This window comes from Psammomys obesus, unplaced genomic scaffold (assembly GCF_907164565.1).
Source record: "Psammomys obesus unplaced genomic scaffold, mPsaObe1.curated_primary_1811, whole genome shotgun sequence".
NCBI lineage: Eukaryota > Metazoa > Chordata > Mammalia > Rodentia > Muridae > Psammomys > Psammomys obesus.
The window spans coordinates 7,603,534-7,619,781 of record NW_026596244.1 but is presented as its reverse complement, the minus strand read 5'-3'; the positions used below and the strand labels follow the sequence as shown (position 1 = coordinate 7,619,781).

Below are 16,248 nucleotides of genomic sequence, written 5' to 3'. Positions count from 1 at the left end.
CACACACACACACACACACACACACACACACACACACACACACACACGTACGTTCGTGTGCACTCCCATTCACACACAGTGTTGTATGTTACTTGATGTATGGTTTCATTTTAAAGTGCCTGCTAATTTTTGAGTGACATTAAAAAAGATTCAGAGTATTTTTATGGCAAGTTTTTCATCGTACTTTGCCGAGTTTTCTCCTGACTTGGAGGATGAAGTTAAGGGCTTCAGCAGTTGCTCAGAGGCTTTTTGCTTTGTTCTGACAGTGGGACGCAACTCTTTCTTTGACGTCATCAATACATCAGTTAATTTTGGTTGGCTATCAGTATTTTAGTCAGTTACTTAGTTTTATAAAAAGAATAAAATTCAATAACTATCACTTTCTAGAAATGAAGAGCTAAGAAAGGGCTGTCTTGCAGTTTGACAGTTTTAATCATCTGGTGAATTTGACTTGCCCGTCAGTCAGTTTTACTGCTCTGCTGTGATCTTCTGGTCATAGACCCTGACATGAGTAAGTTTACATTCCAATGCAGACAACTTACATTCCGCCAAGCAGTTCTGACGCACACAAGAATGCGGAGGCCCATACACAGGGTGAGGTTAGGGACACTGATAGAGGACACCTCTTCGTCTAGCTGCCGCCTTTTCCAGGACACTCGCTCTAATAAAACTCAACTTGACTTGAGTTGGGAAAAAATGCGCTGGCAGAAACTTAGGGTCGCTGGCCTTACAACTTCCGTGGCAGCTTACACAAACTAGGTAAGGCTGACTTTCTCAAACCTGTGCTTTCTGGTTATGGACTCGAGGGCTTCTATCTAGCAGGGAATTACAGTGAATTTTGGTTGTGTATTTTGGATGCTATAATGTCATGCTATTTGCACCTGTAAAAAAACATTTTCCCATGGTTTATTTTGATTTGAAGAACTGAGTTAATTTGTAATTCTTACTTTTTAAATTGTTCTGTGCAAAAGATTCCAGTGGATGGGATCGTGGACTGCTGTAGTCTGTCTGCTGTGCTGCTGGTGGTCTGTCAACTGGTGGCTGGTGATGGGGCTTTCATAAGGCGCAGAGAACCAACAGGGTGACAGACGTGGATGTGTGTGACTTTTAGCTGTCACTTTGTGGCTGTTCAATAGTAAAGATTAGAAGAATGATCTGGAATCACACTGAAGTTGAAGACTTGAAATCAAAGTTGTACAGTATATTCATACAGAACAACCTAGAAGGATTTAAAACAGGTTACAGTGATGTCAGGAGCATTGCTTAAAAACACACGTCACACTTTTCTAATCCCTCTTCAACTTCATAGCTGCTTGTCAAAAGCCAGTGTCTAGGATAAAAGAAGGCCAACAGATTTTTGAATGTTAAAGGCAAGACTTACCAGCAACTTTGGTGAGTGATGATAAGCATATGCACACGCACACATTAATTTTTGTTTCACACACAGGTACACACAAAAACTACTACAAGACTGGGATAACTTTTAAAGTGTTTTAATTCAGATGTAAACAAAACAACCATACATCTTTAAAAATTCAAAGCAGCAGCTGGTAACCTACCTGGGGGCTGCAGCCCCAGCTGTAAGTGCCTGAAGACACTTGGTCTGTATGGATTTGACATTCAAATCTTTGGGTATTTTCATCTGACCTAAGGCTCTGACTGCGCTGTGTGATTTTGCTGAACTTGAATTACTCTGTGAATTGCAAATGCTGAGTGGTCTTTTCCCACTCAACTAAGCTGCTAAGTAGGCCTGGCCGTTGAGTTCTGCCTCTTGTTGAAGGCCAGTTCTGCCTGTCATTGGTTTGCAGCTGTTTGAATACTCATCTTCCTTTGACTGTCAACTGCCTAAGGAATAGTGGCTGTATTTTGTGAATTTTTTTTGTAAATTCTTATGTTAATTAAAGGGTTTATGTTGGTAATACTGGTTAGTGTTACATGTCCAGTGAACACATTAAGAGGAGCGATTAGCAAAATAATGTACTTGTAAGAAACATGGGAGAGTCTTAGTATTGGCCACGGACAAAAGGAAAACCGCGATTATGTTGAATTAAAGCGAAAAGGTCTAATTGATTACTCGGAGCACTACCCAAGTATTTGGTGTAAGTGTGCTCTCCCCATTTCTTCCCACGTCTTCCTTTCATAGCTGCCGCCCCTTGAGCGTTTTGTGACCAATGGAAAGAGGCTGCTTCGCACCTCTTAGTGGCGTGGTCCAATCTCACACAACTGTATCATTTGGTGGGGACTCGGGGTGCTCCCTAATCATAGTCGGGGCTTGAAGTGCTAGACAAACACTCCGCCATCTCCAGCCTTTACTTGCTTGCTTTGAGGTCTTGCTTTCTTACTCAAGCTCTGAGTTTTATAAAGAAACCGAAAGCTGTGAAAGTGAACAGAAGTGAGCTGTGAGCCTTGTCCCTCTTTTTTCCCCCAGTCCTCAATGACCTCTCACTTTCTTCCTCTGTGAAATTGCCTAGTCTAGATAATTCCTCTCAGTGGAGTTTTTATGACTAGCTTGTCGCCTTGAGTGTGATACTTCCAAGGTTCATTCATTCCGTGTCGTGTGGCTGAAGGCAGGAGGACTTTGGAGCTAGCCTGGGCTGTGGAGCCTGACTGTTCCCACCAACACTGTGAACTCTATTTAATGTGTACACAGAACTGGTTTTTTGGATTCTAGAGTTGCATCCACGGGTGGCCATTGTGGATTTCGTTGCCGTGAGCTCTGCTGTACATATAGCGGAGTCCCAGGCTCCCTTCCCTAAGACTGGGGCATATTGACACTCCTGTTGCAGCCTCAGGATTCTGTAAGATGGTCTCTAGGAATCCTAATTCAGACCCTACATTGTTAGCTGGGATTTAACTAACTGACCCATCTCCCCAGCTCAGTTGTTAAAAAGACAAATGCCTTGCTTAGATGTATTCTGAGGGTGCTAGCTAGCCTTTCTCCTTTGCATATTTGAGAAATTAATCTGGTGGAGAATCGTCTCTCCTGTTGACAACTTTGTGATGTCTACAGGATGTGAGTCTGCGGCTGCAGTTTGTCAGGCCCACCTGCAACTCCCATCCCACAGACTGTCCTGGGAATGTTTTATATAGTGTGAACTTTGCATCCCAAAGCAACAGTGTTAATACAACTCAAAGCCATGAAGTTCTAGAAACTAAGTCCTGCTCGGTAAGTGTAGAATAAGATGTGGGGAATTGGTTCAAGAACTGTTCTTACCAGAAATAATAGGTAGTTTACTAACGTTCAAGATTGGGATCCACCTTCACTTGCTGAAGTTTGTGAAGAGCCCAGTGGCAGCATGTTTTGACTTCTTTTATCAAGTACTGTAGGACCATTGTATGCATTACAAATATTTATGATTTTTTTTTAAAGTGTGCTACATTTTCAAAAGAGGCAGTTGTGCTTCTACAATTGCCTGGGTGTGAAATGGAATAAAATATGACAACTGAGAGTCTCACAGTTGTGCTTTGGCTTATTTATTCTGAGGTGTTGGCAGTTCAAACCTGGGAGGTGCCTTTGCTAATTACACATACCATGCTGAGCTGCACAGTATTTCATTCACTTTCAGATGTTGATGTCATGTTACTTAGTAACACACTTTAAATATACAATGTACATTTTACCTAGTCATGTAAATTGATGATATTGGTAAGCCTGTTGTATATTTTACTAGTATATCACAATTACTTTTCAAGTTGAATGCTCTGAGGCTGACGACTGTAATCTCTTTAGTCCTTGAGACTGTGTCTCTCTGTCCATCCCAGAACTCTTTTGAGTTATGGTTGGTCTCACTAGGCAGCCTGCTTCAGGGATCCCCCAACCCTGCTTTCACCACACCGCCGTGGTGAAATCTGCAGTGGAATCTGGGATCTGAACTTCAGTTTTGCTTGCCTGACAAGTGCCTTAACCACTAGGCCATTTCTCCGACTTAATTGGCAAAATTTTCTATTGTATAAGATATGTTACAATATGTATGTTTGAATATGTCTGAATGTATATTTCAATGTTTTTAAAAGTATTTTTCAGTGGTGTTATCTACAAGTCTGTTTTTGCTCTTCATAAAATAAGTTTTTGCCCAGAAAAAACATAAAGAACCCACTCTGACTAGTGAAATCATGTAAAAGAATAAAATTGACAGATGAAGTGGTCAGAGTGACTAGATATTATCTAGATGCTTTCCTGTTTTCTTTCTCTTGATTTTCATATCTTGGTTCCTAGTATGTGAAACATTGAATGTCATAATATATGGGCCTTAAAAAAGGAACAAGAATTTCCATACAAGTATTCCAGAATGCCTATTTAACCTGGGGTTAGGAAGAGGTTTTCAATTAAAATTAGTTATTGGGAAAGTTTTTGTGTGTGTGTGTGTGTTTAAAAGGTGTTTAAAGTGTGGTGCGCACACTGTGGACTTTCATTGAATCATAAAGAAGAACAGATGTTTATCATTTATATGAAAATGGAGAATTGGAGATTATCATGTTAAGTGAAATAAACTCTTAGAAAGACAAATGTCACATATTTTCTCTCAGATGCAGACTCTATATTAAAAGCACAAAACATAAGAAAGTAGGAGAAAAGGAAGCAGATCAGAGGGAATGGGGAAGGGACGAAGGGTAATAGGAGGGTAAACAGATAAAAGCACCTATATATGTGTGTAGGTTTTATAGTGAAACCTTTTGTTTTTACTTTGTATACTAAGAAAAATAAATAAAATATTACTAAAATGCATACATGTAACACAGTGAAACATATGTATTCAATCTTCTTTGAAGTTTTAGAAATTGTTTCTTTTTAGAGGGAAAGGAGAGTTTTTCTTGCACAGTGCGTATCACTTTATGCCCACAGAAAGAACAATCCTATGTTGGCATCTTTTTCTTAAAACATTTAGAATAAACTGATCAGGAAAATTAGAAAAAAAAAAATTACAGTCCCATGTAAAAGGAATGTTTAGTCTGCACATGTTAACTTAGAAAAAGGGATTGCCTGTAACAAACTTTGTAAACATTTTTGTAGTTTACCATGGGACCATTTCTGTCTATATTGGAATATTCTAAAACTTCACCTTATAGGGAATGATTTCAAACAGTCCATCACCAGAACATGTTCATATTAATTCTTCTTTACTTACATCATTAATTTGAAAAAAATTTCCAGGAGAATATGATTGAAACTTAGGAACTTAAATTATTTTATTGTTATTTCTTTGTGTAATAATGATTAAAGACACCTTTAATGTATAATTTTTGAAATTAAAAAATTTCTTAGTTGGAGGTTAAATTCATAATTCATGTTTCTTGATCCCTGAGTTTGTTTTTTTTTTGTTTTTGTTTTTGTTTTTTTATCCCTTTTAGTTTTGGCAAGCGTTCTGCAGGAAGCTTTAGACGTGGCTGTGAATGCATTGTGCTAGAGCCTTCTGAAATGATTGTGGTAAGAATATCTCTTTAAAAACTTTCTATTTTCCTGAAGTATTTTTATTTGAAAAAAAAAAACCCTCTTTCACAAACTACTTATTTATCATAAAGCATTATATTTTATAACGGATTTACCTAGTAATTATGTTTTTATTCATAATTGTAATATTGAAATTATTCACAAAATTCAAATGCAGAAGATAGTTGAAAGGGGACAGTGTTTGGTGTTGATCTTTCTAACTCAATCACTGGGTGATGTCTTTTAACTGAAGTTTGGGGGACCCTGGAACTGCAGATGTTTAGCTCTGAGTGGCCTTTGCATTGAGCAAGTTTCTTTAAGTGAATCACATATGTATGTGTTTAAGCCACAGATAACATAAGGCAGTCCTGATTCCCTTAATTGAAAGGACACTGGAGACCTACAGTGGGGATTTAAAACCCTGGCCGCTTTTAGAGCCTTGTCTCACAATAGTGTGATTGAAGATATGATAAGGCTTTGTATGGAATGATAAAAAAAAGATTTTAGTAACATAATTATTTTTGGTTACACATTAAAGAAAAGCCATCTGTGTCCTTCTTTCTTACTACATAAGAATGATTTAGGAGAGGCCATTAGATACTCTTTTAAAAGTAAGAAAAGCTAGTCAGGTACCCAGCTCTGACTAGCCTCTTTCAAGATGTCTTCTTATCCAGGAAGGAAAATCTTGTAAAATAAAAGATGCCCATCTAGTGGTAATGGTGGAACTTTCTTGACCACAGTTGGTTAAGTATTTGGTAGGCAACTCTAGGTCGAGTTTTTCAGAGACAATTTCAGATTTCCCCTGTGATGTTGGAGCAGAATTTTGTCAGCAATAAGAAGTTCCTCTCTAAACTTAGTAAACATTTGGGGCCAAATCTTACAAAGTAAGAAAAGAAAATGGTGGTGGTAAAATTTAGGATTATGAGAATTGGGGACTGAGGATGGGACTTCCCAAATTTTAAACTGAGAATTTTTTTTTTAAACCCCAGTCAGTGCTGATTTTGCAGAACTTGTTTTCTTGTAAAGTTCCTGGGGTTTCATTCTTTGACAGTATTGTGGGAGCTGTGAGTGGAGGCTAAACATGCCAGAAGGTGAACAATCCTGAACGTACATGGTGAACGGACTAACTTCACTTCTTTTCTGTTAGTGTGTTCACTAGAGTCAAGATTTTTTCAGATGTTTAAAAGGATTTTTTTTTTTTTTTTTTTTTTTTAAGCAGTGCTACATAAACAAAAAGAAACTGAAGCTGTGCTGTGTAAGCCGGAAGAGGAACTTTGGTTTCCTGGAGCTGTTCTGCTAGCTGTGCTAGTTGAATCATTCAGGATTTGGGGGGGAGGGGGAGAAGAGTGAGGGGGAGGGGCGTGTTACTGATTTCCTCAAATGCATCAGTTTGGTTTTTTTTGTATACTAAAATTATGGCATGGCTAGCAGTAGCTGCATTCATAAGTGTGCTAACATCCCATGACCTCTTTGACTCATAAGTCAGCACAGAAACCACTTAAAGTCCCTTCCCCTGAAACTACAGGGACTTCAAGAGTAACCCAGATTGTCCTAAGTGGAACTGAGAATGCCTCTTCACGGAAGAGGCACTGAATGCCAGTTAGCTTCAGAGAGGTGTAGACTCACTTAAAGTCTGTGTAGAGTTGTCTGCAAAGTGAATGAGTGTGGACTGTAAGTGTATTCTTGGATCTAGTATTAATGTGAAGTATTCTGATTGGAGAAATGAAATATCTTGGGGGCTTTATTTCAGGTGGACTATATGGATGAAAATGAAGAATATTTTCAGCGCCAAGCCTCCCACAGACAGTCTCGAAGAAGATTTAGAAAAATCAACCAGAAAGGGGAAAGACAAACAATTATTGACACAGTGGACTCTTACCCTGTGGGCAAGCCACCTTTACCCAGAGGCTACCATACGGTAAGTTATAAGTGCAGAATTGGTGTTTCTCATCATTGTGTGTGTGTGTGTGTGTGTGTGTGTGTGTGTGTGTGAGATAGGGGTGTGTAAAAAGATGGTTAAATTGTCTGTTTTGATTATTTTTGTGTTATTTGTTCACGTATTTGAGACTGCTCTCCCTATGTACCCCTGGCTGTCCCAGAATGTGCTCCACCTGTTCTTGTTTTTTTTTTTTTTTCCCCTTGAATTTTGCTTTTTCTTCTTCTGGTGGAAGCTCACTTCAACTTGTCTGAATAGATTTCAGGAAGTATTAAACCAAGAAGTGAAGAGACAGCGCTTAGTTCTTTCATTTTTTAGACTGTTATCTGAGGTAGGCATATAATATTTGGTGTTTTGTAAGTTTTCTTCCCTTAACTCAGACTTCAGCTTCCTGCTTTGCACCCCTGCTTTGCACACCATTTCTGGCTTTTATTAGTATACATGTGTAAAGCCTTCATACTACTTTTGTGGGGTTTTACTCTATTGTGAGACTATTGCCTCAGCTCTGTTCAGTGCACAGAACCGAGGTGAGAATCACCTGAAATGACTTGAGAAATACCTCAGTGTTAAGATGTTCTGAAATGCTTCTGCTACACAGGGTCAGAGATCCTTTTAGACGCTGGGATCACTTAGTTGCCACTTATTTCATAAGACTTGATAAATAAACTCTTACATTGAAGAAATGCTGACCTGGTGTTTTGTATAAACTTCCATGAATCCAGTCCAGAGCCTCATTTTTCTTGTGTTTTCAAATGACTGGACCCAGGATTCTTATGCTAGTGTCATAATATGGAAGTTGGTTTATCTTCACCTGAGAAACGGAATGTGGCCAGTAGCTCATGACTGGATACATAAACATGGTTAACTTGGGAACTGTTTTACACTTCCCAGTTTTTCTTTCTGCCAGTAAGCACAAGTGGAAAACTTATGTAGACCAAACCATTTACTCAGCTTTTAGTATCTTTAGGTTGAACACCCTTTGTGCCCTGTTTACACACTTATTTCGTCGAAAGCTGTTTGGATTTAAATCTTTAACAGTATTTTGAACACCTGCAATCTGCTTACTCCATGCACTGTTTCAATTTATCATGGAGAATTATTTGCTTGAGTTCTCGAGAAAAACTGAGTTTTGTCCACCACAAAGGCAGATCTGTCTGTCTGTCTGTCTGTCTGAGAGACTTGGGCATCAGAAAGAAGAGAAAAGCTTGAAAGAAGCTGGGCCTGGTGGTGTCTGCCTGTTATTTTAGCACTGGGAAGGAGCCAGAAGCAGGAGGATTGCTGCCTGTTGGAGGCCTGCCTATTCTACGTAACCAATCCCAGGCCAGTCAGGGCTTCAGACCAATACCCTGAGCCAATAAATACATAAATACATAAATAAAGTGAAAAGGAAGAAAAGGGAGGGAGGGTGGAAATCACAAACTTTTTTGTTTTCTTACTACTAGTGTTAGTTGAAGAAGGTAATTGGTTTTGGTATAGGTTTAACATCACAGAAAGAAGGAAATGCATATTAAGATTATAAATGCTAGTACTCTAAGGTAGATTACTATATTTTGAGATACTAATATTATTACTGTTTGTTCTGCTTTGAAATTATTTTCTCAAACTAGTTTCCACCCTAAGAAGATCAGTCGAGCATGGACTTCTTTGCTCGGTGTTAAATGTTGATTGGATTAGCCTGATGGGCATATGTGGGGCATTCAAGTTGGAGGGTCATCTCTTGTCTGCCCTGTTTTGTCTTTCATGGGCTACTTCATTACCCTTCTATACATCGTTACCCTTTCTTGGTCTGTTTTTTAAAATGTATTTTGTGTGTTGCTGTAAGATTTAAATTTTTTTTCTTTTTATTTAATGGTATGTTATCTGGTCACTTTTAGGAACAATTCAATATTAAGATAAAATTTTTCTCAGTATTTACTAATATGTGACCAACTGGTATAAATTTCTCTAAATGAACTAAGCTTGGTAATATTATGGTTGTAATTCAAAATGCTGGGTACTTTTTGAGGTACAAATTGTGTTTTAATTACATATATAATTTATTTGGCTTAAACAGGTTTTAATGAGGAATTCAAAATTTGTCCTCTATGATTGACAGACATGTAAAAATATTTAAAGGGAAACTATTATTCTTCATTTGCTGTAAGGAAAAAAGTTGGCCAGTGTAGTAGGGCTGGGTTGGAGAGCTGGTTTCAGAGAGGTGAGTTGCACAGGTGTGCTTGGGTGACTCGGAACGACCAGTATGAGGCTAGCAAACAGCACAGTATGCACAGCTAATCCTAGACTGCCATTCTACACTGATGTGAACATGATCTTCATTTCGGCAGATGCAATGTGTAGCATGTCTGACAATGTTCCTCTTTTCCTTTCCTCCTCTATGGCACTCATTTCATTCTGGCTCAAAGGAATGCACTAAATCCCAGGTATTGTAATTTGTGTGGTTTCTTAACCCTAATCTAAGTTTGTGTGTAAATTTGCAATGTTACTAATGAATTGTAGTGCTGATGTCCTTTGCTTGGTCTTGTCCTACTGTGTTTTGCGCTGATGGGGTGACACTTATGCGCAGCTAGGAAGCATTGGTTTAAGTGGAGGTCGTGGCACAGGTGGCTTTTTTTGTGCTGTACGGATGGGCTAGTCCCTTCGTGAAGAATGCAAGTGCAGTTTAATTATCGTTAAAAGTGAATGAAGCACTTTGTTGTTATTGTTAACTTGCTTTGCAAATAAGAAAAAGACGGACATTGGAATTGCCCTGCCTTTTTTTTTGTGTGTGGGAAAGCTCATGGGAAATTTCTTAAAAACTTATGTTTTAATTGTTCTTTTGATGAAAAAGTAAGTTTAGAATTCCGAGTATGAGAGCATTTGGGAAATAATACTAGGGAAATTTTAGTTACATTAAAACAAAACAAAACACAACAGGCTTATTTAAAAAAAAAAGAAGAAGAAGAAGAAATGGGAGCTTCAAATCTCTGTGTTTTCTTATTTGCACCTTACTTTTAACCAGATTTCTTGCTTTGGTTTGCCCACATTTTAATCAGGAGGTCCAATCGAATGCCCTAACTTGTTCCTTAATGCCTGCAATAACTAATCTGTGATTTTCAGAGTTGGTCTTTTGAAGTTGTGGCTCATGTTTGGGTTAGGAATTTGGAGTTATAGAAGAAAAACTGATGATTCTCTGGAACATGGTTGAGCAAGAGGAGCATTTATGGATGTGTTACTGTGCAGGAGAAAGGTTGGGGTGATCGTGTTATTTTGAGGAAATCTGTTGCTAATCGGTTTTGGGGGGTATTGTGGCAGCCTTCCTTGAAATCACAAATGTACAATATCTAATTAAGTGAGATGATCCCTTTCTGTTCTGCACAAGGGGAATGTTTGTGTTCACAGGTGGCATGGGCGGCGCAGTGTTTCTTAACTGCTATTTGTGTGTGGGGCTGTCGTGTGTGCGCACATGTGTGCGTTTGTGAATGGGTGTGTGCAAGTGTATGGAGCCCAAATCTGCCGTTCTCTGCCCCTCCCTGCCTTGTTCCGTGGAGGTCGGCTTCCTGCTGACCCTGGAGGTTGCTTTTCTCATGGGCAGCAGCCGGCAACCCCAGCAGTCAGTGCTCCAGTCTCTGCCCTCAGCAGGGCTAGGGTTGGAGGTGTGTGCAGGGCCATACCCTGCTTAAATTTTTTAAAAAGATTTTTATTTAATTTTAATTTTTATTTCTGTATGAGTATTTTGCCTGCATGTATGTCTATATCACCTGCTTGCCTGGTTCATAAAAAAGGCTGTCAGGTTCCCCATCACTGGAGTTAGAGGCAGTTGTGAGCCACCACGTTGTTACTGGGGACTGATCCTGGGTCCTCTGCAAGAACAAGTGCTCTTAACTGTTGAGCTCTCTGTCTAGCTCTGAATCACGCAGGCACACACACACACACACACACACACCCATACACACAGACACACAGAGACACACAGACACACCCACCCACCCATCCACACACACACATACACACACACACACACACACACAGACACACACACACATACACTCACACACATATACACTCACACACACATACACTCACACAGACACACACACTCACACACACAGACACACACACACACACAAGGGCTGATGTTTCCATGAGTGCTATAGTCTGAGCTCTGATTCTCATGTTTGCATAGTAAGCACTCTTAACCTCTGACCATCTGTCCAGCCTGAAACTGCTGATTTTAAATGATGTGATAAATGTAATTTTTTTTATCCAGCTTTTAGCCTGATGACAGTATAATTTCTAAATTATATAACACATAATTTCTAAATTATATAATCCACAAGGTGATTTATCTTTTTTTGGCATGAAAAATTAAGAACCTAATTTTGATTTAAAACTTGAATTTAAGATACACACAATGATGTATACTTTATGAACTCTTAAAATTAGACGCGCTGTGATAGTTGAAGATGAATGTTAATGACTTTTTGGTCAGAGTTGTGAAGATGCAGTTCGTGTTGAGTGTTGAGTGAGGACGTTTTGCAGGACAAGCATGTAAGGTTTGCAGAGAGAATAAGTGTGTTAATGTGCAGTGAGAAGAGAATTCTCATTAACATTTTCTTAATTTTGGTGAGTGGAGCTTGAGGCTGCTCTTAAGGTGACCAAAAAGAAAGGAATGGCTTGAACTATCAGCCTCCCAGTGAGTAGACTATGGAAGCAAGTAACAACGTTCTTGGCCAAGGCTGGCAAATTTGGGGTCTGCTCCTAAAAAGACTTTCCTTGGTCGTGGACTAGCATTGGTTTACCTTTAAGAGTGGGAAGGAAAGAAAACTTTGTCTCACTTTTGTTGCTTCAGGCTGTTCCTGTCATGTTTGTATGGCAGGAGATCCCAGGTCCATGGTAAGGATGGATGGAGAGAGAGGGCAGGTAGGGGAGCTGACTGGGAGGAAGGGTGCTTAACTTACCTGGTTGGAGCGATGCTGGAACTTGGCCCATACCTTTTAAGGTGTGTTTTATTCTCCTACATTAATGGGGAGAAGGAGAGAGAGCTCTTTACTCTTTCCAGGTTGGGAAGAGCAAACATTGAACAGGAAGAAATTAGACCAGAGACTAAAGAAAACGTGTCCCACCTGTAAATATTATGTTTTCCACCTGAAGCTTGAGAGATTTCTAGCTCCCAAGTATGGTTAGAAAGTTCTCACATCGGCACACTGTTCCACTCCTGTGTGCTCCCTGAATGTGTGCTCTCTGTAAATGTGAACATAGTACAAGATAAAGGATAGTTTCAAGCTGTCAGCCAAGAAAATTAATGAAAAAACCCTCTTAGATATGGGAAGAGATGCCTCATATTCTTTCTGATGGCTTTCCTTTTCTGCGAATGTTAAAGGCGTCCAGCTTTTCAGCAGGTCAGGTTTGAGTTCTGTGGGTACACAGTAGTAGTAGAAAATATTACATTGAATTAATGTGCTGGATACAGCATGACTTAATACTTTTTACTGCCAGCGTCTGTTAAGTATGGCATACACACAAGACGTGTATGAGGCTTTGGAAGATCAGCTCCCCTTTTCATAGGATGGGTCGATCTGTCTTACTCTCTCTTGTTTATTTAGAGATGGGATCTCACTAGCTAGTCTGAAACTCAGCATTGTAAACCGGGCTGGCTTCAAACTTACCTGCCTTTGTCTCCTGAGTACTGAGATTAAAGGTATATCCTAGTGTACCTGGTTAGAAATGTTTTTATTTGTTTATTGTTTTCCTTTTATTTTTTTTGTGATGTCAGATAAATCCTACTTCATTTAATGGCCATATAAGATATCAGTGGTTTTATCATATATCTTACACATTTCTAAATGAAATAAAAAAAAAACCTAAAACTTTTCCATGTTGTAAGTTAAACTTATTTTTTAATTCATATGTAAAACATGATAATTAAACATGCTTGTGAATACTTTGTGATTTTCAACATGTATTTTTCCTTGTGTGCTGTTTAAAATTGGAGAAATAAAACAGTAATCTCAAGCATGCATCATTTTACAGTATTTTTAAGGAATATATTTAAGTTGATGTATCCAGTTACGGATTCCTTGGTAGGTTTGGTTTTAAAAGTTATTAGTTATTGATATAAAAAGTTTTCAATGTTTAGTTTTATGCACATTTTTCTATTTGACATGAGATATTTTTGATTGAGCTATTCTTTTTTTAAATTTTTTTTGATTGAGCTATTCTTAAATTAGAATTCTAAGTATTTTCACCCATTTCATGGTTTGCTTTCTCAGTAACTTTTCAATGCCTCCTTATTTTGATGTGGTATTTGCTATTTAACTATAAGAAATTGTGTTTTAGCTAGGTGTGGTGTTGCATACCTGTAATCCTAGCACTCCTGGAGATGGAGGCAGGGGGATCTCTGTGAGTTTAAGGCCAGCCTGGTCTACAGAGCATGTCCAGGACAGCCAACGCTACACTGAGAAACCCTAGCTCAAAAAAAAAAAAAAAAGTGCTTTATGTCAGATTTTGTGACTTGTATTTTTAGTAAACTTTCTAGAATGTTAAGAACTTCAAAGTTTACCTTAGTTCATGTCTCTCTTAACTAAACTATAATGTGTATATTTAAAGACGTATTTTAACACACATAAAATTATGTAAGTGTAGGGATAGTATTGTAACTATTTTTAAACATTTATTCCCTATCCATCCAGCATTTGTTTGCTTAGTTGAAGCAAAAGTGTTTCTTTTCATTGGTGTTACAAGTATCTTTCTGTAATTACAGTAGGATAGAGTTTCAGAAAACTTTTATTTCCTTTGTCATTCAGGAAAAAGTCAGTATTTTATTCTACAGACTCTTTCATTTGACATATATTTGTTGGGTACTGATTTTAGATCTGTGGCAGACTCAAGTGATTTGTTCCCTTCGCTTCATAGTTTCACAGGGAAATACGGATAGTAAAAATACAGGAAAATATAAGTATGGAGCGACATGCACTGGGCACTTGGAAGAATCAGGAATGGCTCTCTGATCAGCTATAATGTAATGTCGTGGCCAAAGGAGAAATAGATCACACATATAATTTCATCTGCTGAAAGACTAAAAACTTTTGGGAAAATCCAGAGAGACCAAAGAGGAGGTTGTGTTGTACTGAGATCCACTTGTTTTGTTGAGACAGGGTTTCTCTGTGTAGCCCTGGCTATCCTGGAACTTTCTGTAGACCAGGCTGTCCTTGAACTCAGAAACACACTGGCCTCTGCCATCTGAGTGCTAGATTAAAGACCTGCATCACCACTGCCCAGATCAGAGGTTCACTTCTTGATAAACTTGCCTCCTCCAAGCTGGGAAAAGGACCTGATTAAGCTGTGGAAGCAGAAATGGCATGTGAACTTGACAACGGGGATAAGGGTGAGGGTTCAAGTGGAAGAAAATAGAAATAGGTGCTGAAGAGAGCTCATGGATGAAAGACATCATTTTGCCAGTTTTGTCTGACCCCAGTTTTGTCCCAGTACCTACATGATAGCTCACAACTATATAGCTCCAGTTGCAGGGGATCTCACACCCTCCTCTGTCTTCTGTGGGCGCCAGGCACATAGATGGTGCACAGACATACGCACAAGCAAAACACTCATACACATAAATACATCTTGAAAAAAGAAAATAGGTATGTAACAAAAGTAAAACTTTAAAGTACCAGTTTATTCATTTTAGCACTTTCTGCCCAGTAAATGTGTGTGTGTGGGGGGGGGGTGTTCGTTCACCATATAAAGTGCAAACACTTGAGTCATAGTTTGAAGTAGTTTAGTTTGAAGCAAGACAGGCTTTGTGTTTTGTTTGTTTGTTTGTGGTTTTGTTTGAGTCAAGAATTTCTCTCAGGCTGGTCTGTAACTGCCAGTGTAGATGACCCTCAACTTCTAATCCTCATGCCTCCACTTTTCAAGCCCCGGGATCCCTGGCATGCACCACTATGCCCAGTTTCTGCTGTGCTGGGGCTCAAATCCAGGGCATTGTTCATGCTAAGCAAGCACTCCACAAACTGACCACACCCGTAGGCCAAAGCAGACTATTCTTTAGTGCAGGAAAGCTTAATAAAAATGTGAAAGCTGAGCTGATATTGAGGAATGACTGAGAGGAGAATGTTGGTGAGGAGGAACATGATCAACCCCACCCTGAAAAGGCTGCTAGATGCTATGAATTCCGTGCATACAGATGCTTTGGATTTCACTAGTGGTTTTTGAGAGTGTAAAAAGTACCCTTTGCATGCTCCTTGTCAGCAGGTTAACTGGCTCCTCGCCGCCCAGATCATGCTGTATTTAAATCCTTCCGAAAGGTTCTCAGAGAAAGGTCTCTAAACAATAGGTGGAGGAGACTGTACCAAACCTTGTACTGCAATTTCTGGCAAACCACAGCCTGTGAGAGCTGCTGCTTTGCTGTCATTCTCCTTGCTTTAGGGAGGGACCTTTTCTCTTTTTTGCAGTTATAATCAGGTATTTATGTTAATTTCATTAGTATGGATTAGGAAGGTAAACTGTAGAGCAGAGATAGACATTGAAATGTAAGTCATGAGGGAATGTAAAGCATGGAACGATCTCTCTCACGCTATTAACGGCGCGTTGCAAATTCATGCAAGGCAGCTGAGAAAAGCATGCAGTGTGCTGTTTACCCAAGCTCCAGCTTCGGCTGGAGGGTGTCTATTTTTGTATATTACATCATCTCCGCTAGAGAACCCCGGTGTCCACTGGGATTTACTGTTCTTTCATTCCACTCTGAAAGAGAGCTTGTATTGATGTCATAATTGGACCTATCTTCCAGTTGAAAGTAATAACAGCGTTGTGTAGCAAGTCATGCAATATTTCAAGCAATTTGTTTGTCAAGAAAGATCAGTACCACTTTGTCCTGCCTCTTACTGTGACCATGGGTAGCTCCCTC

At 39.1% G+C, this 16,248-nt stretch overlaps 1 protein-coding gene across 7 annotated transcripts in view; it reads left to right on the top strand.

The window, feature by feature from the left end:
• Positions 1–16,248, top strand: part of Rapgef2 (Rap guanine nucleotide exchange factor 2) — a 221,891-nt gene that overhangs the window by 99,703 nt on the left and 105,940 nt on the right. For 6 of the 7 annotated variants that reach the window (XM_055596549.1, XM_055596548.1, XM_055596551.1 and 3 more), the window contains 3 exons: positions 5,350–5,425; positions 7,179–7,346; positions 9,767–9,784. In XM_055596549.1, the coding sequence (XP_055452524.1) occupies positions 5,350–5,425; positions 7,179–7,346; positions 9,767–9,784 (262 nt within the window). The remainder of the gene's footprint in view (positions 1–5,349; positions 5,426–7,178; positions 7,347–9,766; positions 9,785–16,248) is intronic. The other variant, XM_055596547.1, reaches the window with a different exon arrangement.